The sequence below is a fragment of the Cryptomeria japonica genome, chromosome 3, assembly GCF_030272615.1.
Source record: "Cryptomeria japonica chromosome 3, Sugi_1.0, whole genome shotgun sequence".
Taxonomy (NCBI): Eukaryota; Viridiplantae; Streptophyta; class Pinopsida; order Cupressales; family Cupressaceae; genus Cryptomeria; species Cryptomeria japonica.
The window spans coordinates 367,596,456-367,624,137 of NC_081407.1; the positions used below are offsets into that span (position 1 = coordinate 367,596,456).

A 27,682-nucleotide genomic window follows, 5' to 3' on the forward strand; every position below is an offset into this window, starting at 1 on the left:
TTTATCCATTACCTACTATTCTATAGAAACTCCATTTTTTCATGCACATACTAATCTGCAAATGTGAAACAACTCCAGGGGAATCTAAGATTCAAGCTTATACCTATTAGAGAATTCACATGTAATGGTAGGTAGCCGTATGCATAACCCGGAACATTTGTTAATCTGATATCAACTCACATCATATGTATCACCATTACTTGGAATTTGCCTAGTCATCTTGTTATGACAGATTTAAGAACGTAATGATTATGCAATGTGATTATCGTGTTTTCATTAATACAATTGAATTGAAGAATTGAATGATACACTATTGCAATTCAAACAGCTGTTTGTTTAATAACAATCGAAAAATTTAGGATATGTTTACAGTGTTTATTACCATAAATGTCTTAAAATAGCCTATACCCGATCATTACAACATCGTACAATTTATAGTTTCCAATGTAAACAAATATGAAGTTTTCCTATTATTTTCTCCCAACTGAATTTCAGGAAAGTGTTGTTAAGCATAAGATAAGTTTGTTGTCCTTTAAAAAACATAATAATAAAATACATGAGCAAATACTCCAGAGTCCAGCATGAACATGTGGCAAATATGGGCTTTACCATCAACTTTTGTAGATTCCAATGCATGTCTAATACATTTGAAGGGATTTGGCCAAACGACCCATTAAAACAATTCCCCTCCAATTGAAGGCAATCAATCTATTTTTCTGAATATGCAGCTTCAAGGCATACAAATTTCAATTTCCATTAAAATAAACCTGCTGTACACCCATCCAATTGCTGATATGCATGCAGAGTAATACATCCATAGACAAAAGAATGCTGAACCAATGGTGGCTTCTCATACAAGCTATATGATAGTATTTTGAGTGAATGCTATGCTCTAGCGATTATTGAACCACAAGGTAGTAGGGCCCGAATCCTTTTGGCTCACTGGTGCTTAAGCTTAGCATGATAAACAAAAAGAAATCTGTGATCAAATATCACACCTGATGCCGAAACAAAGTCCATCCCTCACTGTTATAATACAAATAACCAAACATAGTGATACTCAATATATGAATCCCTTTCCCCTCTGCTAAGAGTATACTTCGAGCATTCACCTGAACAGTCAAAAAAATGTGCAAAAGATAGATACCTTTGAAGAAATAAGCAAAACAAGATAACTCAAATGTAAGACGCTGGTGAATTAAAAAAATGCAATCTTTTCCAAATTTTACAATGCCGAGTCCAAAAATATTAACTACATAAATGCCACAGGCAGCAAAGTTTTATTGAAACCAATATGTGCTTCAAGATGAACGCATTAATAGAAAGAAAACAAGTGTATATCCTAAACATGCAAACAAAAACAAAAACAGAAAAAACTAACCTATTAAAGTTTCAATGAGGTTTTGCAAGGATTAATACTCTCTGGCGTCCGATTCGGGCCTCATTAACACGCCCAAGATGACGAAGGACCTATATCCAATATTTACCATAAGAAACCACCTTTCATAAATAAAATATTCAGAACTCTAATGCATCACTACTTACAGTAAGTATTGCTTTGCCAGTGTTGTCTAACTTCAATACAGGCCCCTTAAGATCTGTCTCCAGACAGAAATATTTTCCCTTCACTGGCTCTGCTGTAGAAATGTCACGCATTTCCTGCTCACCAAACATGATACAGAAATATAGGTATACAATAGCTTTGGACTAAACCTCAAATAATAGACTGCTAAAGAAAACATGTCCTTACAAGTGCTCTCTCCAACAGACCTTCTCCCAACTGCAAATACATTTATGCACAAGCCATTAGTTTAGGTACTGTAAATTTAGATAGATGCAAAGTCAAGCATCAATTTGACAGTAGTTATTATTGGTAAGACTCGAAAGAAAACAGATCATAACAACAATTAATCGTGTAAAACAAAGATATAAAAAACAAATGAAGCGCAGACCTTATTCCTGGGTTCTTTTATCAGGTGAGCATTGGCCTCTGCAAATTGCGCCATCTCGTCAATAGCAGCATTAATCTTATCTAAAGTAAGACGCCCTCTCATATAGCTGTCAAAAAAAATTGTGTATCAATAATCTCATGTAATCCTGATAGTACTTGCATGTGTCAAATTTTGGACTAATACCAGTTGGCTAAATTGACATTGAAATAGAATGAAATTTTTGCACCCTCCAGACTCTCGTTTGTCAAATTACCTTGAAAGAGAGTCAAGTTCGTTACCGCTGACATACCAGTGTGGAGGTGGACCACGACCTTTCTTCTCCTGTAAATAAAGCTGTGTAAATATGTATTCATTGACGAATATCAAGAAACGGGTGCACAATTTCAATATAGAAAGAACACTTTAGGGAGTGATCACTTGTTATAAGCTGCTCACAATGTCATATTCACTATGCTTCAATTTTGCATTCCATGACAATGCTACACCAGGAAAAAATACAGAATTTTGCCCATATTAAGCATAATCTCAACCAAAGTCCTACAGGGCAGACCATTCACAAATGTAACTTGAAAATAACCTACACTTCCAGATATCATCTTTTACTATTGAGGATGCCTAAAATGAAATTGTCAAATCATGAAAACAGTCTGACCGCCACAAACGCCAAGAATCCATTACCAGAGTATATGTTAAAGTGCAGTTTTCTTGAACATTTACACTTGGGATTTTTCTGACAATTTGACACTGAAAACAGCTAATCTGAAGCCGTATCACTGTGACTAATTTCCCTCATATATTGTATGCATGATGCTAATGATTCCTTCCAAATAATTCCTCATCTTCTTACCGTTGAGAACTTTCATCAGATAAGTTTGTGATTTGCCTCACTGTGGAGCAAATGCTTGTGAAGCTGCAATTCAGGTTAACAAAAAGACAGGCCAAAATAGTTCTACGCTACTTTGGGGTGATTGCAGGAACATAAATAGCCACAACCATTTGGTAGACCACAAATCAAGGTGACCAAGTGATTCAAACTATGCAGCATATCCTGTTTTAAGGTTTAACTGTGCATAATGGTCTTTTGGTTTTAATTCAATTGAGACAGAGTTTTGAGGAATCTAAGCGAAAGGAAAAGTGGAAAGTTGTAAATGAAAACAGAGTATGGTGCTCTCATGAACCATGGAACATTGGATTTTGCTAGTATTGTCACCTTGAAGTCTCTCATTGGCTGATAATAGTTTAGTATGAAATATATAATATTACGCCAGCCCTCCCCTTCACACGAGTACCAGAGTTTGTTAGTTACAAAGGGCTTTGGACAAACGGAGGGAGTGGACTATGAAGAGACTTTTTCTCCTAATATGAAAAAGTCACAATAAGAATGGATGTGGTTATGGCATTACACTTCAAGTGACACACCTGGCAAATGGATGTAAAGAGAATTTTGCTTTATCATGGCTATCTGGATGAAGGGATATTTACTTCCCTGCAACAAAGTTTTGAAGCCAACTGCAGGCTTTTTGAGAACTGAAGCAACTGCTAAGATTCTGGTACATCAACATCATCGATCATCTCATAGGTAGTAGAGTCATCCAAATTTGAATATGTGAAGTGTTTTGAATCTTTGATGATGATATTGTAATTCTGGTGTACAATGATCTTATGATCACTTGAAGTCAAACATATTCAAAAGGTAAAGTCTAATGTATGCATGGATTCTGAAGAAAAGAAATATCCCTCTTACATTAATAGCTGGGTGTAAAAAATTTGGCTGATGTGAACTTTGTCTAAAAGTATAATGTTTGCCAGAGAAGTTATATTTGGCTGAGTGGAAAAATATATACTTTTACACCAACATAGGTCGTACTGAAACTGTCAGCCAAATTTGGCTCAAAGACAACTACTAAGTCAATTCAAAGGAAATTAGATGATATCTTCATATACGTCACAGATACTAGAAAAAATAATTGTTTTGCAGTCAACTATGTATCCATACTCACGAGTCTATGACATCACCAAAGGCTGAGCACTAAGGGTAGATTATGATATTAAATGAAAATAAGATGTATTGAAAAGATCAAATGATTAATGACATCAACAGCAATTTGTGTTATAACTAGGCACAATTGCAGTCACATTGGTTGGCCAAAATTAATCTACCATTGCTCCTTCCTGCACTGAGGAAGATTATAGAACAGTAGTAGATGTAGAGTAAGAAACAGTTTGAATATGCAAACTATTGGATTTTTTACAAATAATACCATCCAAGGTATTAGTACTCTATCACAACAATCACCAACCATGTATTGATGAAGCTTGTAAAAGTCATGGAAACAAAAATCCACAAAAATCATGATTATATGCAATCTTTTGTGAATCGGTCTTGTACCTGGTTTTTTCAAACTGAGGAAGATTATAGGACAGTAGTAGATGTAGAGTGAGAAACAGTTTGGATATGCAAACTATTGGATTGTTTGCAAATAATACCATCCAAGGTATTAGTACTCTATCGCAACAATCACCAACCATGTATTGAAGCTTGTAAAAGTCAGAGAAACAAAAATCCACAAAAATCATGATTACACGCAATCTTTTGTGAATCAGTCTTCCAGATTCCCAAATGCCAAGAAGTTCTCCAAAATTTCTTCTTCCAGATTCCCAGCTGCTGTGTGGGAACAATTATTCTTCCTGGAAGACCAAACTTAAAACTCAAGTCAACTTTGAGGAAGTTTGGGATGTGGTCAATGGAACCACAACAAGACACGACACAAATGTTGATGAACAAAAGAAATTTGATCAAGCCGACAGAAAAGCAAAATTGATCATTTTGTTCAGTGTGTCTAATGAAGTTCAGCCTGTCATTTGAGACTTGTCCACAGCCAAAGATGCATGGGACAAGCTCAACACGGTATATGAGGCAAAGAATTAGAATCAAATCCTGAATTTGCATAGTCAACTACATGGCTTGAAGATGAAGAATGGCGAAAAGTTAGAATCCTTCCTCAAAAGGATTGCAAAGTTGAGAGCTTCCCTACAAGCATTGGGAAAAACAATTGATAATCCGTTTTCAGTGCCCCTATTGTTCTACAGGCACTACCTCCTAGATATAAAGTCTTTGTGACAACTTTGAATGTCACTAAGACAACACCCACTTTTGAGAAGCTAGTGAATCTACTTTAGAAGGAATAGTCTATCAGTCAAGAACATGGTGAGGATCACCATGCAAAGACCACATGCCATAAAGGCAAGAAGCCTATGAAGCAATTCAATGGACCTCCCAAATCTGATGATTTATCCAGACCTCAGAAGAAGTGGCAAACCACGATGGGAGTAGAAGGACAAGTAGGAACAACAAGGCAATGTTGTTGAAGTAGAAGATTCTCCGGATGAGGAACATGTGCTTTCAGCTCACACTTCTAAAGATGTTTCACAATCAACCTCATTATGGTATGTGGACTTTGGTGCTCCAAAGCACATGACTAGACAGGAGTGGTTTCTCGCATTGAAACTCAATCATGGTACAGTCACTCTTGGAGATGATACCACCCATGAAATTAAAGGTATTGGTGACATCTCTTTGAAGTTTTGCATCAATCGTTGTAGGCTTACTAATGTCTTGTATAAGCCAAGACTTACCAAAAATCTCCTTTTTGTTAATCAATTTCTTGACCACAACATTAGGATTGAGTTTGATAGCAATTAGGATAAAAAGATGTCTTATCAAAGATAAGTCTAAATATGAAAAGATTGTTGCCAGTGCTACTAAGGTTGGTAAAATGTTTAGGGTTGATACAATTGCTAATAATCAAGCTTTAATGATTAAGGTCAATGATCTTGCTATGCTTTGGCATTGTAGATTTGGTCATTTAAGCACTAGTTACTTGCTAAAACTCAATTAGAAAAGCATGGTCAAGGGGTTTTTGTCACTTGAAAAGTCGAGTGTTGTTTGTTCTAGTTGTATTGCTAGAAAACAGCATAGAGCACCCTTCTATCCAAGTGAGCATCTTGCCAATCAACCTTTGTAGCTGGTGCATATCGATCTATGCGGCCCTATGCCACCTAGTCACAATGGATACAGGTAATTTCAACTTTTTGTTGATGATCATTCAAGGAAAATGTGGGTATATTATTTGCAGCATAAAGATGAAGCTTTTTCCTACTTCAAAGAGTTTCGCACTCTTGTGGAGAAAGATAAGAATCATCATATTCATGTCCTCCGCTCAAATTGAGGGGGGGAATACACTAGAACAAAATTCTCCACATATCTGAAGGAAAATCGGATTCGGCATCAATTGACTGCAGCATACACACCTCAGCAAAATGGTGTTGCTAGACAAAGAAATCACATCATCATGGAGATGGTTCAAAGTATGTTGCAAAACATGCATATTGAGCTAAAGCTGTACACACTACAGTATATCTCTTGAATCGTGCACCAACCAAAGCACTTGATGGCATCACACCAAACAAAGCATGGACAGGGGTAAACCCATCTATCTCTCATGCCTATATGCATATTCCTAAACAACAAAGAAAGAAGCTTGATGAAAAATCCATGAAATGTATTCTTCTTGGATATAGTAATGAATCTAAGGTATATCGCCTTATGGATCCTAATACAAAGAAGATATACATCAGTAGAGATGTAATTTTTGATGAGAAGAGTGAGTCAAGTTCTCCTCCCACATCATCACCCTCTACAGATAGTTAGGAAAAATCTAAATTTGAAGTTGTTGCTAAAAGAAGGTGAAGAAAAAGAAAATCACAAGCTCTTGATGATGCTAACAAGCTCATAGATCCCTAAAAATTCAGATTGAAGAAGCTAAGAAGGTTCAAGAAGATCTGAAAATCAAATTAAGTTTAAGGAAGAAAGTTGTGATAGATTAGAGGCTGAAATCGTCTTTGTGAGGAAGTTAGATAAATCATCAACAATAATGAACCAAGAAGACATAAATAAGAAAAGTTCACTATCCTTTAATGATCTTCTAGCCTCTCAAAAACGGTCTTCTAATAAATGTGCAATTGGCCTTGAAGAAGGTCAAAGCTCTAAGTCTTCAAAAGAAGAACAGCATACTCTTAATGGTGATAACTCAAGATTTTCATCAACAAAAATCAGAAATTTAGGTTTCAAGCAGCCTTTCAGTACTAGACAAGCACTCCTAACCAGATTTAATCATTTTGTCTTTCATGCTACTGTTATGCTTGTAATTACTTTGGGCACAAAGCAATAAATTGTACAATGTCTTTTAGATATGATTTTAGATTTGTGAATCAGAACTCCTTTGCCCCTTTGAAGAGTTATAATTATGTTTGTTACAAATACAATAACATTAGACATAGTGCAAAGTTTTGTAAGAATGGCAAGGCAGATTTTCCAAAAAAAGATGTTAAGAACAATGCTAAGGAAACCAAAGTGTGGAGGAAGAAAGAGAAAGAGGCTGAAACAAAGTCTCTGATTGTGCAAACAGCTCTTCTTGCACAAAATGAGAGAGATATATGGTATGTGGATATTGGCTACTCCAAACACATGACCGGAGATGAGAATAATTTATTTACTCTCTAGAAATCCAATGGTGGAAAGGTAAGGTTTGGTGGAAATTCATCTGCAAGGGTGGCTAGAAAAGGTACTCATATGTTGAATGATAGAAAGACTAAAGTTGAGAATGTGTTGTTTGTAGAAGGATTAAAACACAATTTGCTTAGTGTTAGTCAGTTGTGTGATCAAAGACATAGTTTAACTTTTAGTTTTGATTGTTGCAAAATTTGTAAAGATGGTGTTCATATTGCTAATGCAAGTAGGGCAACGAACAATTTATATATTCTTGATGATGTTAAGAGTGAAACTTTGTTGTTTGAGTTTACTTGATGAATTTTGGCTGTGGAATAGAAGATTTGGTCATTAAATTTTGATAATCTTATTGAAATCAGCAAGAAGGGAGTTGTTAGAGACTTGCCTAAACGCACTAAACCATCTGACATTGTGCGCAAGGATTGTCAATTGGGCAAACAAACTCGTAGGAGTTTCAAATCAAAGGAGTACTCAAGCACGATGCCTTTAGAGCTGATACACACTGATTTATGTGGTACTACAAGAACAGCAAGTATGCAAGGTGAGAGATACTTTATGTTTTTAATTGATGACTACTCATGTATGACTTGGGTGGTCTTTTTAAATGAAAAATCAGAAGCGTTAGAGAAGTTCAAAGCCTTTAGAGCTTTGGTTGAGAATGAGAAGGATCTGAAAATTAAGTGCCTATGATTAGACAATGGAGGTGAACTTACCTCAAATGATTTTGTGTGTTTCTGTGAGAAGTTTGGTATCAAAAGACAATACTCTGCTGCTAGGACACCTCAACAAAATGGGGTGGTTGAGAGGAAGAACAGATTAGTTCAAGAGATGGCAAGAAGTATGATGAATAAATCAAAGGTGAGTGATTGTTTTTGAAGGGAGGCAGTCCATACAGCTGTCTACATTCAGAACAGAGGCTTGATTAGAGCTAAGCACAACAAGTCACCATGTGAACTATGGAATGGTAAGACGGCATCTATTAAGCATTTTAAAGTTTTTGGCAACCCTTGTTACATTAAGAGAGATGAGGATAACTTAGGTAAATTTGATCCAAGAGCTCATGAGGGTATTTTCCTAGAATACTCTTCAAAAAGTAAAGCCTATAAATGTTTTAACAAGAGATTACATAAGATAGTTGAGAGCACTAATGTAAAAATTCATGAGATTGCTGACTCTTCTGAGAAATTGCAAAGTTGTGATGATGATTTACTAAATGGTGAGGCTGAAAGTGTTGATAAATCAACTTCTACTAGTATGCAAGTTGGGACAGCAAGTAACAATGCTAGAAATACCCTTGAAAACAATCAAAATGAAAGTGCTAGTACACATTTAGAGGGTGGAACAGCAGACGATCAGTTTAGTACAGCAGATGCTTCAGTTGAAAACTTAGTAAGGATGATGAGTCTTCTAATGCTAATCAAACTCTTTACAGGTCTATGATAGGAAGTTTATTGTATGTTACAGCCACTAGAGCTGGTATAGTGCAGGTTGTAAGATATGTTGCTAGATTCCAAGCTGCCCCTAAGGAAACACATGTTCATGCAGTTAAAAGAATTTTCAAATACTTCAAAGGTACTATGGAGTATGGGCTTTGGTATCTTAGTGGAAATGATTTCTCACTTACAACCTATAAGATGCAGATTGGGGTGGCTCAATTGATGATAGAAAGAGAACAAGTGGAGGTGCTTTCTTCCTTGGGAAGTGTTTGGTTTCATGGCGTAGTAAAAAGCAAGCATCTGTTTCTCTCTCTACAACTGAAGCAAAATACATTGCAACAATGTCCTGTTGCACACAAGTTTTTTTGGATGAAGCAGACATTGAAAGACATTAAGGTAGATTTCAGTCATCCTATTTCTATCTTCTGTGATAATATGAGTGCCATTAGCATATCTAAAAATCCTATTTTGCACTCTCGAACCAAGCATGTTCCTATCATGTATCACTTCTTTTGTAAGAAAGTTAATAATCAGCAAGTTAAACTTGAATATGTTTCCACTAAAGATCAGATTGCAGATGTGCTTACTAAGCCCGTACCAAAAGATACATTTGAAAAGCTGAGACAGAAGTTAGGAGTGGTTTCACTCCATCATTGAAGAGTTGTATTGCTTAGAGGGAGTATCTATTGCACTATTTTATACCTTGTTTCAATGTTTGCAAGTTTTATTACAGTTTGTATCAGTTTTTGGTTGATTGCAACTCTGTATCAATCGTTGATGTCAAAGGGGAAGAAGTTATGTTTTCCCAGTTTCAGGAGGTTGCAGAAGGAGATGAAGTTGCCATCATTGACAAAGGGGGAGTTTGTTGGAATATTTGTCATTGATGTTAAGGGCTTGTTGAAGTGTGCCAAGTTGTTGCTTCTGAATTTTGGTTAACCTCCCTGTGTGCCAAGTTGTTACTTCTGAATTTTGGTTAAGCTCCCTTTGTGCCTAGTTGGTTGAGCTCCCTGTGTGCCTGCTTGAGTAGCTTGAGCTGCTTGGCTACCTACTTGAGCTACCTGTGTGCTTGTTGGAGCTGTTTGTGTGTAAGCTTACTTGTCAGCTTCAGCTAGTTGGTTGCTTGTGTGTCATTTTGTCAGCTGCTGCATCAGCTCATGTGCCAAGTCATCTTTTGAATTTTCAAAGGCAATTATTTTCTTTTTCAACACATATACTCCAGGTTTGGGTAATTGAGTGAATGAAATTAATTCATTCAATAATTTCTCTTTTTAGTTTGATGACTTCAGACATCGTGTGCACTTTTTTTATCCTCCTCCTTGGCAATTCGTGGGACATGCATAAGGGGTCAACACAAACAGGGCTGCTGTTTCAAGTCCAAGTTGGGCGTGTAAATATGGATTGGAGCTATTTTTTTTAGTGATTTCGGGATTCTTTTTTTAAAAAGGTTTCAAAATGTGGTCGAAGAGTTCGTGTTGTGCACTATTTTTCAAGTTGCCATTGTTAAAAATTATTATTGGATTGGTATCTCACGTCTCATAAAGAGAGCAGAAATACCTTTTTGTGCATGCCATATTTTGAAAATACAGAACCGAAATGCTTCAAAAATAATAAAATATGTCCACGATTTTTGGGAAAAAAAAAGGAGAAGTTCCAAAAATACATAGTGATTGAACGGTATAAGAATTTAAAAAAACGCCTTTGCCTAAAATTGTTTTCTTCTAGAAAGTCCACGATAAGTGGTGTGTGGATGTAACGCACTGCAGTCACAAAATACGAAAAAACTTATTTGACAATTATTCTTTGTGCCATCATGGGAGCAAGGGTTTCAAGCAATAATTATTAATAAAATTCAGTAGCACAACATACATAGAGAGTGGTAGAGAAGTTGCGGGGATTATTTTAATGAAATTTAAGAGTCGACTTCTTTTTTTTATCGTTTTGGGCTTTTGGAGCTTTCTGAATTTGATATGTACGTGTTGGGATGTGAGGAGTTTGAAACAATTTTCTAGGACAGGCGTCTCTTGTTATTGAAATTATTGGAGCTGTATTTGCCAATCGTTTTTTGTGAATACGTGGTCTGTTGCTAAGTCACAAGGTTCGAATTCGAGTTCGAATTCAGCAACTATAAAAATTGAATGAAGTTCAGCAAGCATAAAAAGTTCGAAAAAAAATCAGCATTAAATTTTCCCTATATAATTTGAAATAAATTTAAAATATTTATATATTTATAAGTTTAAAAATTTGTTTTAATTTTAAAATTTGTTAATATTTATATATTATTAATTTAATATCAAAATTTAAATTTTAATTATTAAATGTTTGTATTGAAAAATAATTAAAATATATATAATATTGAATTTAAATCTATTAAAATTTAAATGTTTAGTTTTAATAAAAATAATATTTAATTTTTCATAAACTCTATTATAAAGTTAGAAAAGAAATGTGATTTTTAAAATTTTATAAAACAACAAACATAGCAATAAAAAAACTTAAAACAAAACGAAAAACGAAAAACCTAAATTAAAAACAATTAACGATGACCCTGTTGGAGTTGCATTCTTTTTGAAGTGAAATGCAAACTTGTTGCACATTGCGTTAATGTCTTTAATGTCTTCCTTTCACAGGTCGAGAACGAGTGGCTTGTCACAAAATAAATGCATTGAGCTCACTCCCTCACGCGGCAGAGGAAATGACGAAATCTTTGAATCGGCTACAAAAGAACCCTAAACGACAAAAAAAACTAACCAGCACAGGCATTGAATTTATTTTAAAAAACTATTAAAACCCTAAACGAAAATGCTTTTGAAAAAATATTTTTCATTAAAGAAAATTTTGCTTTTTTTTGTACGAATTTAAACGCAAATTTTACGAATTTCATACCTTTTTAAAAGGTTCACCGAATTTCGAACTTCAAGCCAGAAATTCGGCTAACCTTGTGACATAGGTCTATTGCATGACCTAGTAAGTATTTTTAAAACAAGAATTTTCTGAGTGCTGGAAATAGGGAAGATTTGAAAGTCATGTTGTTGCTATGTTTGAGAAACTATTTCTATGAAGTTTGTGTGAACCATATCGGTGGCTTGCGTTTATTTTTGAGGGTGGCTATTCACAACATATTCTGGAACTGAAAATAAGTGCTTTAGTGGTAAGAGGTTGGTGTCTTATTATTCAAAGTTGGTGCTCTTACAAAGGTTGGTGCCTCTGCTATAAAGAGTTGGTGCTTTTGAAAAGTGAAAGTAATCAGTGAGTTGTAGCTCACTTATATAATCCGGGTTGTAGCCCATTATTTTGAAGTAAACGGAATTCTTTGTGCCGTAGTTTTTTACCCGAAAGGGTTTCCCACAAGAAAATTTTGTGTTCTTGTTTCATGTTTTACTTTCATTTCTATATCTTTGTTCTAAGCAGTTTCATGAGTTTTTAAAAGTTATTGAAAATTTTCAAATACTGATGCACCCTCCCGCCCCTCTCAGCATTTGCTACATGCTTCTCAGAATGTGCATGTTTTGAGTCTTTTTTGGAAAACTTGGTTAAATACCCCATTGTTGGGCTCTTTGAAGCACAGATTGTGCCAAGACAGTAGCAACCACTCCTATGTGTATGGCTTATGAAAATAGTAGTTGTGAAAAAAAAAATTGTGTGATACAAAGGATTGATATGATGAAATTATTCATATGTGGTTCAATGGAGAAGCAACCTAAGTCACAAGGTTCGAATTCGAGTTCGAGTTCGGCAACAATAAAATTCGCATGAAATTCGGCAAGGATAAAAAATTCGAAAAAATATTTGACATTAAGTTCGCCTTATAGATAGATTTGATTTTTTTAAATATAAGTAATAAATTTAATTTTTCAAATCTACAAGTAATAAATCCAAAAAAAACAATATTACATTAGATTTGAATAAATTATAATAAACATAAAATTATTATAATATAATTATATTGGAAATTTTAATTTTAAGTATTATTAAAGATAAATAATATATATTATAAAGAAAGTCTAACTTAAATGTTTTAAAATTTAATTAAAAATTAAAATAACAAAACATGCGATTTAATCATAAAATGTAAATAAAATATAAAAAATAATAAATTATAGTTGAAAAAACAAAAAGTAAAAAATGAAAACAAAAAGTTATAAAAGAAAAATAAAAAATTAAACATAAAACACTTGCTCGTGCAAAACCCTACTTTCTTCATCCCCCTTCAATTACTTCCCGACCCCAACCCCCATTCGACATCCAGATCCATTTGTTGCGTTCTGACGAGTCCATTTGATCCGACTATAAGGAGGACCCATTGTTGGTTGAGAAGCGATTATAGTCTTCCGTCGAAAGTGGCCCGAGATTTATGGTTGGAGCACACGAGCACAGGTGATTCGCTAACCTACTCCTGTGAAGCGGTTGGACAAGGAAAAAAAACTGTGCCCTCGATACCTACGAATCTGATGCAAATTTTAACAAATTTTTAAACCTGTTTTGAAATTTGCCAAATTTCGAACTCTATGGCTAAAATTCGACGAACTCTGTGACATAGGAAGCAACCACCAACATAGTGAAGGATTTCATCGACATTACCATATTTTTATGGGTATGAGTTATGAAAATGGCAGTACTGAAGAAGAAAACTTGTCATAAAGAAAATTGATATGATGAAATGAGGGAATCTTCAAATGTGGTTTGATGGTGAACTGAAGAAGCAACAACCTACTTGGTGAAGGATTTCATCCTCAATAAACAATAGATTTTCATCTTTTTGACATCCACATTGAAAACAAAAATTGAATAGGTTTTCTCTTTACAATATGATGAAAATAGCAGTTGTAATACAAAAAATTAATATAATGAAATGAGGGAATATTCAAATGTAGTACAATGGCAAAATACAGAAGCAACAACCAACCTCGTGAAGGATTTCATCCCAAATAAACAATATTTGTAGGGACAAACCACCTACCATTCAACTCACAATGCCATGAAACTTAGTTATTTGCACTTGCATCAAATTGCATCAAGTTACCATTCACTCCCAAGAGGTGACGTGATTAATTAAATGCAATTTCCTTCAAAAAACATATATATGCTAATAAAGAGTAATTATACTTTTCAGCATTACTAACTCATCTTTGGTATTGTTCAACTCCCACCCACAGCTCAACTAATCTCAAACACTCTAATATGTGCCCAGCTAACATAATCATCTTAGGGACTACAAATTTGCTGCTCAGCTCACACAGTAAAGCACTTGATTCATTTGGCATATGCACTTTGAGCTTTTCAAACTAAATAAAACAGAAGTTCCTACTTGTCAATTAGTAGCATAAATATAATTCACTAATCATTTTAGCAGATAAAATTTAAAATCTGTTTACAATTGTTAATTATGGGCCGTTATTGTTTAGTAACTCCTATTAACAAATTAACTCCCGATCAAAAATATTTTGTTCCATATCTCCTGTTAACTAATTTAATTCCTGATTTAAAATATTTTTATACATATTTGACAGAAACATCCATAAACTAACAGAAGAGAAACCCCATTATTAGACAATAAGAGATAACCAAATAACCCTTAATAACATGCACGGGTGCATACATGTATTACATATGCAGATGCATAGGTACGAAAATATTTAGCAGTTCTACACTGATTTTGATTATGTCCTCATGCATTTTGATCTTATTGATGTCTTTTATTGCTTTGGGTCCACTAGCAGTCTAACAACTCATGGTATAGTGTTAAGGTGGATCAAATGTCATAATAATGATCCAACTCCAAACTGTGTTAATCATGACCCCATCATAATTGGCTGAGATAATGCAGACCCAAAAATATATATGTAAATTCAAATCTTTGGTGAAATCTTGAAAGATTAGATGTCACACAAACAAGGCTTATAACTCAAGGAGTTACCTAAAGTTCTGTTAATGAATTCTAATTCTTCCTGTGCCTTAGAAGAATCTGTTTAGGCACAATTTCCTATTTAGTGATAAAATATAATAAGTTCAGAAATATTAGCTCCTATTTGGCTGTTGACCATGACTAGTGTTGATAAGCATAAATCAAATCCAGTTCAGTCTCTTACTATTCCATGCAAAGTCTTCTTGAAAATATAAAGCAATCTAAAGGTAATTACCAGCAATGGCACTCAATGCACAATGCACCTCAAAAGCCTTTGACCCTTCGTGCCTACTTTCTATAGCCTTTTTTACATTGTTTCTTTTGTTTGGATTTCTCTTTTTTTCCCTAGTACAATTATACAAGAGGAGAAAGCCAACTTATCTTTAATTCATATTTTCCCACAAAATGTCAGTGGGGCATGCTTCATTGGTGAATTTGTTGAAATTTCATGTGGCCATCTACGATATTTACTCTAGCTACCACCAAGACCACTAGGCTGACATGTGAATAATAACATCAACTCCGGAATGCCTACCAAGCTTGCCAAACGAATCAGCGTGGACTATGTAATGTCCCCTTTTGGGATATTCGTTTAAACAATAACAATTGTAATGTCCCCTTTTGGGATATTCTTTTAAACAATAATATTCACTCAAAATATGATAATAGTCTTATCAAAGATTACAAATTTATTATAAATATTCAGGTCAATAAATCATAGTACAATATCCGAAGTTGATCAAACTATCAATTCTCCAAAAATACTTTGCATATCTGCTGAATTAGAGGGTTTCATCCCTAACTCAACAGTGACAATACCAAGGACCCCATCACTAGCTTGTCAAGGGCATGAAAGGATTGCTGTCCTTCCAACAATTAGCCCATCTTGGAGGGTTTCCATCCTCCTCAACCAATATTTGGATCCAAACTCAGTAAGAACATGAAAGGTTCTCAACCTTTCAATTCTCGTGAACCCAGAAGGGATTTTGTCCTTCCAATTTGCAAACACTACCTAGAATTCAAAACTGATAACTTGATATATCTGCTAGACTGTCGCTGATTAGCCTTTTCTGATAAATTTTTCTTGATGGATTGGCAATTCAATCCTTGAGTAATAAATGAATGGATTTATAAATGACTCTTGAATGAATTTCTGAAATTATATATTAGCGAATGACTAGTAATTTGGATATAAATTTCTCAATTGATATTCTGAATCGATTGTCAATTGATTTGTGAATCAATGATCTGAGTTGCTGAACTCATTTGGTATGTTCTTCCCTTTTATATCTTTACATTTGAAGGAGACAAGCCTCTTCAATCAAACCATTGCTTTTGCAAGAGTAACACCTCCTCATTATCAAGCGCTGCCTTGTTATGTTTAATTTAATTTACATGCTTTTTGGTAATTGCTTCCAATAATATTCTTTAATTAATCTCAGTCAGCCCTCTTTTAACTAAACCGCTACCATTTTAACTTCTTTTGCCAAGGGTAAGAACAGCAATCAAGGATTTTATAATGCTACAGCTCTCTTAACATGGCAGAGGCATGACAGGCTAGGTCATGGTTTATCACAACATTAATCTCTTGGGCAATTATTTTTTTTCAATCTAGTCTGCCAAATTTGGCAGGTGATACTAAAGTCTAATCTCACTCAACATTTGTGTGTGAACTAGCCATTTATCTGGCCCAGACATACTAAGAAAGTTGCAGTAATCTAAGTTAGCAGCAAATGGCTTTGCTATCTGTCTATTTTGAAGATTCTTACACCTAGCATGAACAAGTGTTAATGGCTTTTGGGTATAAAAAGCACATTACAAATACAGCTGTGCCAAAAAATTAATATAGTACATTACATATAATTACTGTTTAAGGCCATGTATCACAAACTTGGTAAGATTTTGCAAGGAATTTTTAAGATCTTCAAAACAACCTTTTTTTTCTGTTTTCCTTTAGCAACAAGAAATGCCAACATGTGCAAGTATAACAGTGTGTCGATCAATCAGAGCTATAGTTTAAAGTTTAAACAAGAAGTTAGTTCACAAGCACAGTGCAGTCGTTAAAGGGGACTGGACAAGAAGCTCCTTAGAATGACAAAAACACTTGGCATAAATTGAAAGAAAATAAGTTGGGCACCAAGACTTAAATCTAAATATTTGGAGAAGAATATAGACTTGCCTTTTGTATTTTTAGCTCCTCTGTCGAACCGGAAAGCACATCACTACCATTTGTTTTTGACAAGCTGAAACACAATGAAAACAAGCATTCATAAATTCGCTTGCCATGTCATCAAAGTGCAACCTACAGAAGAGAGCTAATCTGGTTCAAATAACCACCTAATGGCTTTTTCATCCAAAACAGGGTTAAAGCTTCCCGGCATTTGAAGAGGAATATTGTTAAGCATATGCTGCAGTCTCTTTTGTTGATGCCATGATTGTTTAATCAAATCCTGAAACAACCACAAGCACGATAGATATTAAGTTTTATTCACATGGTCCCTTCATTAACAATATTCAAAAAAAAAAATGTGACCATAGATCTGTAAATATTCTCCCTTACTTTTGGAATTTAAACCACATTCTCTTATATTTAAATTTATTTAGTTGTTACCCTATATTTTAACCAGAACACTAGTGCAAATTTTGTATATAAAATTACCCCTACATAATTGCACATGGTTTAACCACCTTATCCAGCAGGTTCCCAGTGAAAACATCTGAAGCATCCGTACAGTTGAGGTGTAATGGAAATGGGAACATTAGTAAGAGTGTAAACCATGTTCAAATCACTACAATTACAACAACATGAGTGTAGCCTAGATTTCTTCATCAAAAAAAATTCTAGGATGAGAAGGGATTGTCGAAGCAGATGAGGTGTAATAAACAGGAGGAAATTAGTAAGGGTGAGAAAATTTATGGAGAAGACTATGAAAATGCCCCTTCCCTCCCTCATTCTAGCATTTAAATTTTTGAGATAATTTGATTGAGTCTTGACTGGTTAAATTTGCAGCATTTCTCCTGAACAATGCCCCAAAATTGACCTGCATGAGTCCAAGCTGATAACTGATCTTAATGCTAAGGATATAATTACAAAAAAGAACTAATATCACATACCTCCAAAGTTGCAGACCAAAAGAAGAAAAGCTTGTACTGATGAGGGAAGCACATATCTCCAAACTTGCCGACCATTTTGGAGTTGGTAAGACATTAGCTCATTTGCAAAGGTAAGTGTCTTGGTCCGAAATGCAGTGAGAAGTAGCTAAAATTATTCGAGGTTGCAAAATTTGGTGCACTAGTACATCTAAAACAAGGAACCTTCTTATGCCCATATATCTGTGGAAAAGTGCTTCCATATATTTTCATTTTGTAAGATGCAGACATGATTTTTAAATTTTTTTGCAGTTGTGGTTAGATTTAGCAATATGTGCATTCTAAATTAATGCAAGAGGCCTATACAAGCAAACAGACAACTGATTTGTTCTTAACAAATGCTTGAGTGCACTTTGGACTGCCAAAATCTACTGATTTGGTCCTCGGATAGAGATTCAAAGTTTGTAGGGACATGTTGGCCCATATTGCAAGACAAAATGGATACAGGGCTCCAAAAGAGTATTCCTTTATGTTGGTGTAATTATTTATTCATCTTGGATATAACTACACTTTACTTAAGTTTACTTAGGTACATGCACCACATTGTAGTTTGCATATGAGACACTTGGAGAGAGGTGCTACATTGGGAGTGTGTATGTAGGAGAATTTCCACCTTTTATGGTGTGATCTTGTTATTACTCTATCATATCCACTTATTGTGGAGTGATAATTTCACCTTCAGTGGGTGATCCACCTCATGTGGAATATTTTACTGTTTCTCCTACCTACCTGTTGTGACGTTTTCACACATCGCCCCATTGCAAATGGGGACCCTTGTTTTTTGCTTTTTAGGGTTTGTTTTTTTGGTCTTTTAGGGTTTTGTTAGTTAGCCTTTGCATTTTGAGTGCTGTCGGGGAGATCAATAGGATAGCAGGTCCTGCTAGTTTGAAAGTCTTGATCCTGAAATTTGGCTAAGTTTGAAAGTCCAAATCCTGAAATTTGGCTAAGTCTAGAATGTCTTGATTCTGAAATTTGGCTAAGTCTGGAATGTCCTGAAATTTGGGCTATGTTTGAAAGTCTTGATCCTGAAATTTGGCCAAGTCTGGAATGTCCTGATCCTGAATTTGACTAAGTCTGGAAACTGAAAAACCTCAAAAAACTAGATTTTGCAATATAACTCCTGGAGGTCTGAAACCACTCTCAAACATCCTGAAAGTATATATGGAATATAACTTAAAGTATAAGTGACATTTCCTTTTTCTTATACTTAAATGTTATATTCCATTAAAATTGTCCTGATAGAGAGTTCGAAAAGTCAAATTTCGCTCCTGACCTTCACTGAGGATCCAGAGCGAAAAACGCTCCTGTCCCTCTCCAAGGGTCCAAGGCGAATCGCTCATGTCCCTCACCAAGGGTCCAGAGCGAAAAAGCTTAGTGGAGTCATTCCTGACCTTGTTTGGACGAATTGAGACATCAAAGGCATGATGGAGGACAAAATGAACGTGATAGAGCATCCAGACTTGATTAAAGACGATGAAATGATGGAGTATTTGTCTAGAAAGGTAAATTCGCTCCTGTCCCTCACCAAGGGACCAGAGCGATTTTATTCATATACACATTTTTAGACCTTGTTTGGACTCGAACTTTTATTCATGGCGTGTAAAGAGATGATATTTTCCTCAGTGAAGGAAATTTGAAGTGAAAAGTAAAAAGATTTGGCCCTGAGAGCAAAAATCGCTCCTGTCCCTCACTGAAGGACCGGAGCTTGAATTCCAATTTCGCATTATCCTTGCAAGATTTAAGTGGTTTCGCGATTTGAGGAGGTCAAGGGAAGTATGTTTTGCCCGTTGAATATAACTCAAGTACGCCACAATGAAGAAAATCGGCCTAAGTAACAAAATCGCTCCTGTCCCTCTCCAAGGGACCAAGGTGACTAGCTAGGGCGCTCCTGTCCCTCTCCAAGGGACCAGAGCGATTTTCCCTCAAGACAAGATCCGGGCAAGAGAAAAACAAGTTTTACGTTTGAGGTGGGTGAAGGAAGACGCAATCGATCCATTGAAGATAATTTTCGAAGCTAGCAAAGGACGAATTGGCTTGTAATTGCAAAAGTGCTCCCGTCCCTCACTGAAGGACCGGAGCTTGAATTTCAAATTTGCATTGTTCTTGCAGGATCAAGACAATTTTATGATTTGAAGAGACCAAGGAAAACATGATTTATCCATTGAATATAATTTGGAAGGCTAACAAAGGACGGATAAGCTTGGATTTGCAAAATAGCTCCTGTCCCTCACCAAGGGACCAGGGCGAAAATGCTTTAAAGTGCACTCGTTTCAAAGATCGAATAAATTGAACTCGAAATTCTAAGTAAAAATGCCATCTTGGACGTCAAAAATGAGGTCTTGGATGTGGAAAACAAGAATTGCAAGGCTAAAGTGTAAGGGCGCTCCTGTCCCTCTCCCAGGGACCAGAGCGATCTTGTTGATGTCCATTATCTTGCCATTATTTTTCATGATTGGGTGCCAAATATCCTTCAAATTACATTAAATGCCAGATTCGATAAAACCTTGAAATATTTTTGGCATTTAATAAAAGCGCATGGTATTTAATAATTAATTTTGAGCCTAAAAAAATCGAATTTTTTAATTATAAAGGCATTTAAAATTAATTATTATTATTTTTAAAAAAAAAAAAAAAATTGGAGCGCTTGGGGTATTATTTAATGTTTTTATCAAGTCGGCCTCTTCTTTTATTAATTTTTATTTATCTTTTGGCCTATTTTTCCAAGTCGGCCCATGGAAATAAAATGGTGAGCGCTCTATATATTTGAGGCATGTTTTTCATTATTCAAATCATTCACTCATCATTTCAAGTGCGATTTGGAAGAGCAATTTGAGGAGCGAATTTCTACCAGGAGTGGAGACTAAGAAGGGCGAAATTCATCTTGAAGGCTATTGGAGAGGCGTATTTCTTGCTAGATTGGAGGATAAATTCCAGATGTTTTGAAGGTATTTGAAGGCGAATTTCTAGATCTTGAAGAAGCTAGTGGAAGATGGAGTTCTTTTCCAAGCTAAAGGGGGCGCATTTTGCTAAAGGGAGTCTTGATCTACATTTTGCCTAGCGAATTCTCCTATTTTTGCATCATTTTTTAGAATTAATTCCCAAGTGGAGGTATGGTGTAATCACCTTGGCACCATTTTTGAAGATTTAAATTTTGCTTTGAAAATCCTAAATTAGGAAATGATAACTCAAGATTTATCATGAAGTTTCCTAATTAAAATCTTGAATCTTCCTTTTAAAGTTTAATTTTTGCAAATCATGTTACTAATTTTGAAATGTTGTGTAGGTATCAAGATGGCGACTCCCGAGCTCGAAGGATCTACAAGTCGGAAGGCTCTCATCAAGGACAATCAAGCCAGACCAAGGACGGTCAAGCAAGGACAAGGACGACCTTCTTCGATACAGCCTAGCAAGGACAAGGGCGACCTCCTCCAGCCTAGCATCGACAAGGACGGCCTTCTTTGGACTAACGTCATCAAGGGCGACTTCTCCAATCCAGCATTCCAAGGCAAGGTACATCATCATCCTGCAAATCAAGGACACAAGAAGTCAGAGCAAAGGGTTTGTTGAAGAAGCAGATAATTTCAAAAGAATTAATTAAAGCTAGCTTCTCAACAACACCAAGTTGAATATTTACCAAGTTACAAGTGTCAGACGAGGTGGCATCCTAGTCATCACTTCTCCAGTCAGTGTGGTCCACCTCAGCATTTCCAGATTCAATGTACCTAACTCATGGAAGGTGGCACAAACTCCGATGTACCTACCTCGGCTATCCATTGGTCGATTTTTCCAGAGAGGACATGTGTCCAAGCAATACAATTATTTCATTGGTCGAGCATTAAATGTTATGTAATGGTTGTAACAAACCCTAATTAGGGTTTTCATTGTTGAATCTTGGCCATTGATCTCGAATTGATCTAAGCCATCGAATTGTATTGTGGGCACTATATAAGCCCTGGCATTTCATTTTGTAAAGGCAGTTATAGATAATAGAAAATTAGAAATAGTTAGGAATAGTTGGAAGCAGTTAGAAGATAGATAAGAGATATAGAATAACAATTAGGGTAGAGTAGAGAGAGAAGGCAAAGATTGTTGCCAAGATGTTGTTGTAAAAGACTTGTAACTTCATTATTGAAGAAATGGTGAAATTTATAGGTCGATTCGACAATTTGCATGGTCTTTATACTTCTCATGTTTGATTTTATGATTAGATGAGTGGAAGAAATGTGCTTGATTGATGGTGAAATTCGTATATCCATACTACTAGCAGTTTGTTGATTGCAGACTTGCCTTGTGTAGTCAACTGGAATTGTTCAACTTAAGCTTAACTTCAATTGTCGCTTCTTCATTGATATGCATCAACCTGATGGTGTCTATGCCTGCAGTGATGATTTGAACATCATAAAGCTTCCCTTCGAAGATCGCACTAGCCTTGTGGAGATGGTCCTGCGATGTCAAAACAAGACCTAGTTAGAGTTTCATCAAAGATCAATCATTGCTCCTACATTCTTAGTATTAGGATTAGATCCTCTCTTCGCCCTCATCTTTTTTCCTTTTTTTTCAAGTCAAAGCCAGTAAGAGCCTATGTTCCAGCAATATTCAAAGCAGATCAGACATTCAATCATCAAATGTAAGTCCCCTTGTGATTCCAGCAAATCACATCATACCACAGAGAGCTTATCCACACGTAGAGACCCTACATACAAGAACCTTGGAGTCATCCTGATTGATCCTTTTTCGCGATATCTTCAGCAATCAGAGGCTTTATTCAAGAGAGGATAAGGTACCCTTAGGTATTTTATTCTGTGTTTGATTGTGTACAAAATACACGTCAACACTACCCTTGCATCTCATTAAGCCACATGTCATCATTGTGTGGTCTCTTGTCTCTTAGCTTTGCCTTTATAAGCAAGCTTATCCTACATTGTATGTAACAACAACAACAACAACAATCTTGATGATCCAGTTGATCAGCATTTTGCATCATTGATAGGAATACAGTTTATTCTTGTCACATTTTGTTCTCTCTTATTTGTGCTTTCCATTGCCTCTAGATCTTGGCAAATTCTCACACTTTCCATCCACAAATCAACGGACAAATGGAAGCAGTGAACTGTACTTTGGTACAGCTCTGACAGCAGGTGTCCGAGGACTTGGGATGAGTCCATGCCTCACATCCAGCACTCATACAATAGAGCAATTCATGCATCAACAAATCAGTTACCTTTCGAGGCTTGTTTGGGTTATTAGCCTACTAACTACTTGATGTTGCATTGGATCAGTAGAACAAGAAAGTAGAGCATGATCAAGAGGTGTACGAACTCATTGAATTCATTGAGTGGATTAGACAAGTCCAGCTCAAGGTGAAAGACCAACTAAAGAGGTCTCAAGAGAAGTACAAGAGCGAGTATGACCAGCACCATAGTGGCATGAACTCGATGTGGGGGACAAGGTGTGGCTAACCTTGGGAGAAGAAAGGCTACAAAGATCAGCCAAGAAGATAAAACCACTGAGGTATCAACCCTTCACCACCTTGGAAGTCTTTGGAAACAATGCTTCTGCATTTGATTAACCCAATATATAAGAATGCATTCAATGGTAAATTGTGAATACCTGCAGGCTGCATCAATATGAACCTCCCGTGTCAGATCAAGAAGATGAACAGCAGATGCTGCCCTCATTGGAGGACTTGATGATTGATGAACAAGCAAAAATTGTGGAGGATGTAATATTGCAAAAGAAGACTAGAGAGACCAGAAGAGGTGCCCAGGAATCTTGGCATATAAGACTCAAAGAACAACAGCCAAATAAAGCAAAATGACAATTGAAGGAGAAAATGGGAGAACTTTTCCCATACTTGGTGTCCTAATAAATTTGTGTGGGACCAAAAGCCTCTTTCAGAAGAGAGATATGATCCATAACGATCTAGAAAAAGATAAAAACATCAGCAGAAGGATTCATTCTGGGGTTTCAACTGAGTTTTCAAGCTTTGGAAAACCTGAGAAGAACTAGCAGCATGAGACTGTTAATTCCATCATGGGGCGGTTTGGAAACCACCAGTCCAATGAAACAGGTGGTTTCGTACAAGTTAAACATCTGCGAAGTTGAACCAACTGGTTCAAGTTTGTCTCTTCATTTTTTAACAAAAAGACCATCCAATGCACAGTTAGGGACTTTCAGTACCTAATATGAAGACATTTAGACGGCAAACTATCGCATGAGAGGCAAGTTTGAGTGTTGAAGCATCTAGAAGAAGAAGAATTCCAAATGAAAACTGATGTAGCAGACTTGGCAATAAGGAGGACAACTAAAAGTGTTATCTCTTATCTCCGTAGTTGTCTTCTCTGGGCAAAATAATCAAGTAGATGACCAACGGCCAATATCAGCTGGTTTTTCCCCATCTGGATTTTCCAGGATAAAAATTGTGTTGCGTCACAAAATTTAATCACTTTTAGTGCTTTTTTTCAGTTCCAAACAAAATTTCAGGTCTCAATATATAAACAATATATAAAAAAAAATGTGGTTGTAGATTAGTGAATATTCGCCCTTACTTTTGGAAGTTGCACTGCATTCTCTTATATTTTGTTAACATGCTACCCTATATTTTAACCAGCATACCAGTACAAAATTTGTAAATATAATTATCCCTGTATAAATGAACTTGGTTTTACCATCTTATCCAGGAGATTTCCAGAGAAAGTATCTGAATTCTCCAAGCAGTTGCAGTGTAATGGGAATGGGAACATTAGTAAGAGGATAAACCATATACAAATCACAACCATGGCAAAAACTTGGAATGTAGCTTAGGGTTCTTCCTCAGAAAGACCTAAACCTAGGATAAGAAGGGATTGTCCAAGCAGTTGAGGTGTGATAATTGCGAGGGCATTAATAAGGGTGTGGAAAATCAAGGGGAGAAATTTAAACGCTGTAAAAATGCTCTTCCCCTCCCTCATTCTAGCTTCTAAATTTTTAACATAATTTGATTGAGTCTTGATTGAATAAGTGTAAAGAGTTTTTGCTGACCGAGGCAGAATCCAAAGCCAAAAAGGACCTACCTGAGTTCAAGGTGACGGCCAATATAAATGCCAGGGATATAATTATTACAGAGAAATAATACGACAATGAGCCAAATTCAAATCTCTATGGCTACAACAATTACGAAAAATAAAAAATCCAGGTTGTATCCTGCACTTATCTCACGGCACACAGCCTTAAAGAACACATGTAACCTCACCCGAAGCTTAATCAAGCAAAATAACATATCGAAAAGCGAGGAGAAGGTTACTAATTCAAGACCTGAGCGCTGGGTAAAGCTTGGGCCTCTTCCTTGAGATAGAGTTTAATAGCGTCGATTTGTTGCTCCATTCCTGTTACCGCCAAATCCACTGCTGCAAAATCCGCAGCGCTGCTATTTGGATCCACTGTACATATTCCATTGCATCGCAAGTAATAACTCGTAAACCATTTTGTTGCGCAAGAGCATCTAGAAGAAAAAGAGGAATTGTTTTCCAGAAAGGATATAAAGAAAGAAAGATGCACCGTTTCTGGAGAGAATCATTTCCTGCAATTGAGAAATGCGGTGGTTGAAGGAAAGTATGAGGGATTCAAGAGAATGAGCTGCCTCTCTGCCTGCTGGATCCATTTTACGATCTTCAGTATACTGTATTTCGCACGACATTAACAGTACTGCAACCCTCGTAGTAAAATTGTCCGCCAAAAACAATTCAAAAGGTTTCCGAGAACTTCAAAGAACGATATTACTCTTGTACTTTAGTTATCAAATTAGTTTTGGCAAATATATACGATAAATTAGTTTGTGGTGCATTGCAAATATAAAATGCGCCTTCACTCAAAATAGATTTAATGAATATAAAAAGTTCCAACCTAGCATGACTGATAAGTTATATAGCAAATTTAGAAAATTAAAATTTGAAAGAAATAGAAGTGATCATCAAATTTTGATGATAAGAATAGTCGTCTATTATGTTAATTAAATTTGCAATATGTGTTTAAAGATTTATTTTTAATTTGTTAGAAGTAAAATGACAAAATTTAAATTGATGTGTATTTAAAATTTGATTAAATTTAGATTTATGATTGCAAAAATGAATTAAATTATACTTAGAATTATAGATCAAAATTTAATCATAAATTTGAATTTAACTTGTAAATTCGAACGTATCTAATTTCTATATGTGCAGAAGTAATTCATTTGGATATGTGGCTTGCAATAACAATCTAATAGTGTTTGTAAAGACCTTTTAGGAGCTTGTTAAGAGAGAATCTACTCCTTGTCACGGGACCCTAGGATATTAAGTCAATAACTTGATAGAATTGGTGGTAGACAACATGTGATGAGTGCAAGGACTACTCTATGTGAGGATAAAATATAATCTATAAATTTAGGATTTGATATTTGAAGTTTCAAATGTGATACAAGAGACAATGTACAACATTTGTCACTTTACTAGGGTTTTAAAGTGTGTAGAGGTGATGAAAGAAAGAACGATTTGGAAAGTTGTTGATTCAATATATGGATCTCTCCATAAGCTTGTGTCGATAGTTGAAATGTTGGAACATTGAGCTAAATTAAGAGACTTGATTAATGGAAAATACTTGATGATCAACATATGCAAGTGGGATAATGCTTAATGAATTTTCATACTTTGTCTAGGCATATATTTGAGGGTTTTGACATAGGACTGGACACATAACAACTAGTTAGAACTAAGTTGATGAGGGTCCATAGTTAAATTAAAACCTTTAAAAAATTGAGTTAAATTAATGAGCCCAATACTAAGCTAGTTCAAATGTGTGGGTGTGTAACTAAACCAATTCAAATACATGATTATAAGAGTGAACCTACGAGAGAAATATATAATGTGTAAGTTAAAAATGTAGATGAATGGATTTATTTTATATTATAATGGCTATCTAGGAATTTACAAAGGAAGCTCCAAAATAATTAAAATTATTTAAGTCAAGTATTCAATGTATTTATGCAAAGCGGCATTCAAATAATGACCTTAAAAATAATATAAACACTCTCAATGTGAAAGTGCATGTATTGGCCTTTTACTCTCTTATTTTACACGGGTGTTCTTTTATGTTATTCTTAATATGATGTCTCAAGTGGTGCTTAATTTGTCTCAATTTTTATAATAAACTCGTAATAACTCTACACACACATAGCATTGTTTTAGCAAGGAACTAGACTAAACCAAATCCTTAGGGCTTTACTATGGGTGTGGATATGTCCCCTAAATAGATTCACATGAAGACATGACTACCTCTTTTAAATTTTGACTTAGATATAACTCCCAAGACTAATAATTCTTGAAATTGACAATTGTATGTGGGCTTGGATATCAAAAATTTTGAGTTAAATATTTAGCATGTTATATTTAAAGGTCAATTTGAGCTTATTAGTTATATAAGTACACAAAATATGACTTGAATCATATTGATGCAAAGCATTAAATATCTTACATCAATGTATCAAGATATATGATGTGCATCATAAACATCGTTGAGGCATCTTTATTTTCATGTGTTGTGTATTCAAACTTGTCCATTGCCATAAGGACTTGATAATTATCAAGTCAAAAGGAAATTTTCTATCTATTAGATTCTCCTATATGTATTTTTAGTAGGTACCTATTTTTAAAAATGCCTA

At 35.4% G+C, this 27,682-nt stretch overlaps 1 protein-coding gene across 1 annotated transcript; it reads right to left on the reverse strand.

Annotated features, from left to right (window-relative positions):
- Nucleotides 1-447: 447 nt before the first annotated feature.
- On the reverse strand, nucleotides 448-25,787 carry LOC131053980 (spindle and kinetochore-associated protein 1 homolog). Its single transcript, XM_057988547.2, has 10 exons — nucleotides 25,546-25,787; nucleotides 25,303-25,427; nucleotides 17,197-17,309; nucleotides 17,039-17,102; nucleotides 2,206-2,273; nucleotides 1,953-2,058; nucleotides 1,751-1,780; nucleotides 1,546-1,659; nucleotides 1,382-1,470; nucleotides 448-1,112 (listed from the first exon to the last, which is right to left on the reverse strand). The coding sequence occupies exons 1-9, from the start codon at nucleotides 25,682-25,684 to the stop codon at nucleotides 1,393-1,395; spliced, it is 837 nt and encodes a 278-aa protein (XP_057844530.2). The 5' UTR covers nucleotides 25,685-25,787; the 3' UTR covers nucleotides 448-1,112; nucleotides 1,382-1,392.
- Between the last annotated feature and the right edge of the window lie 1,895 nt (nucleotides 25,788-27,682).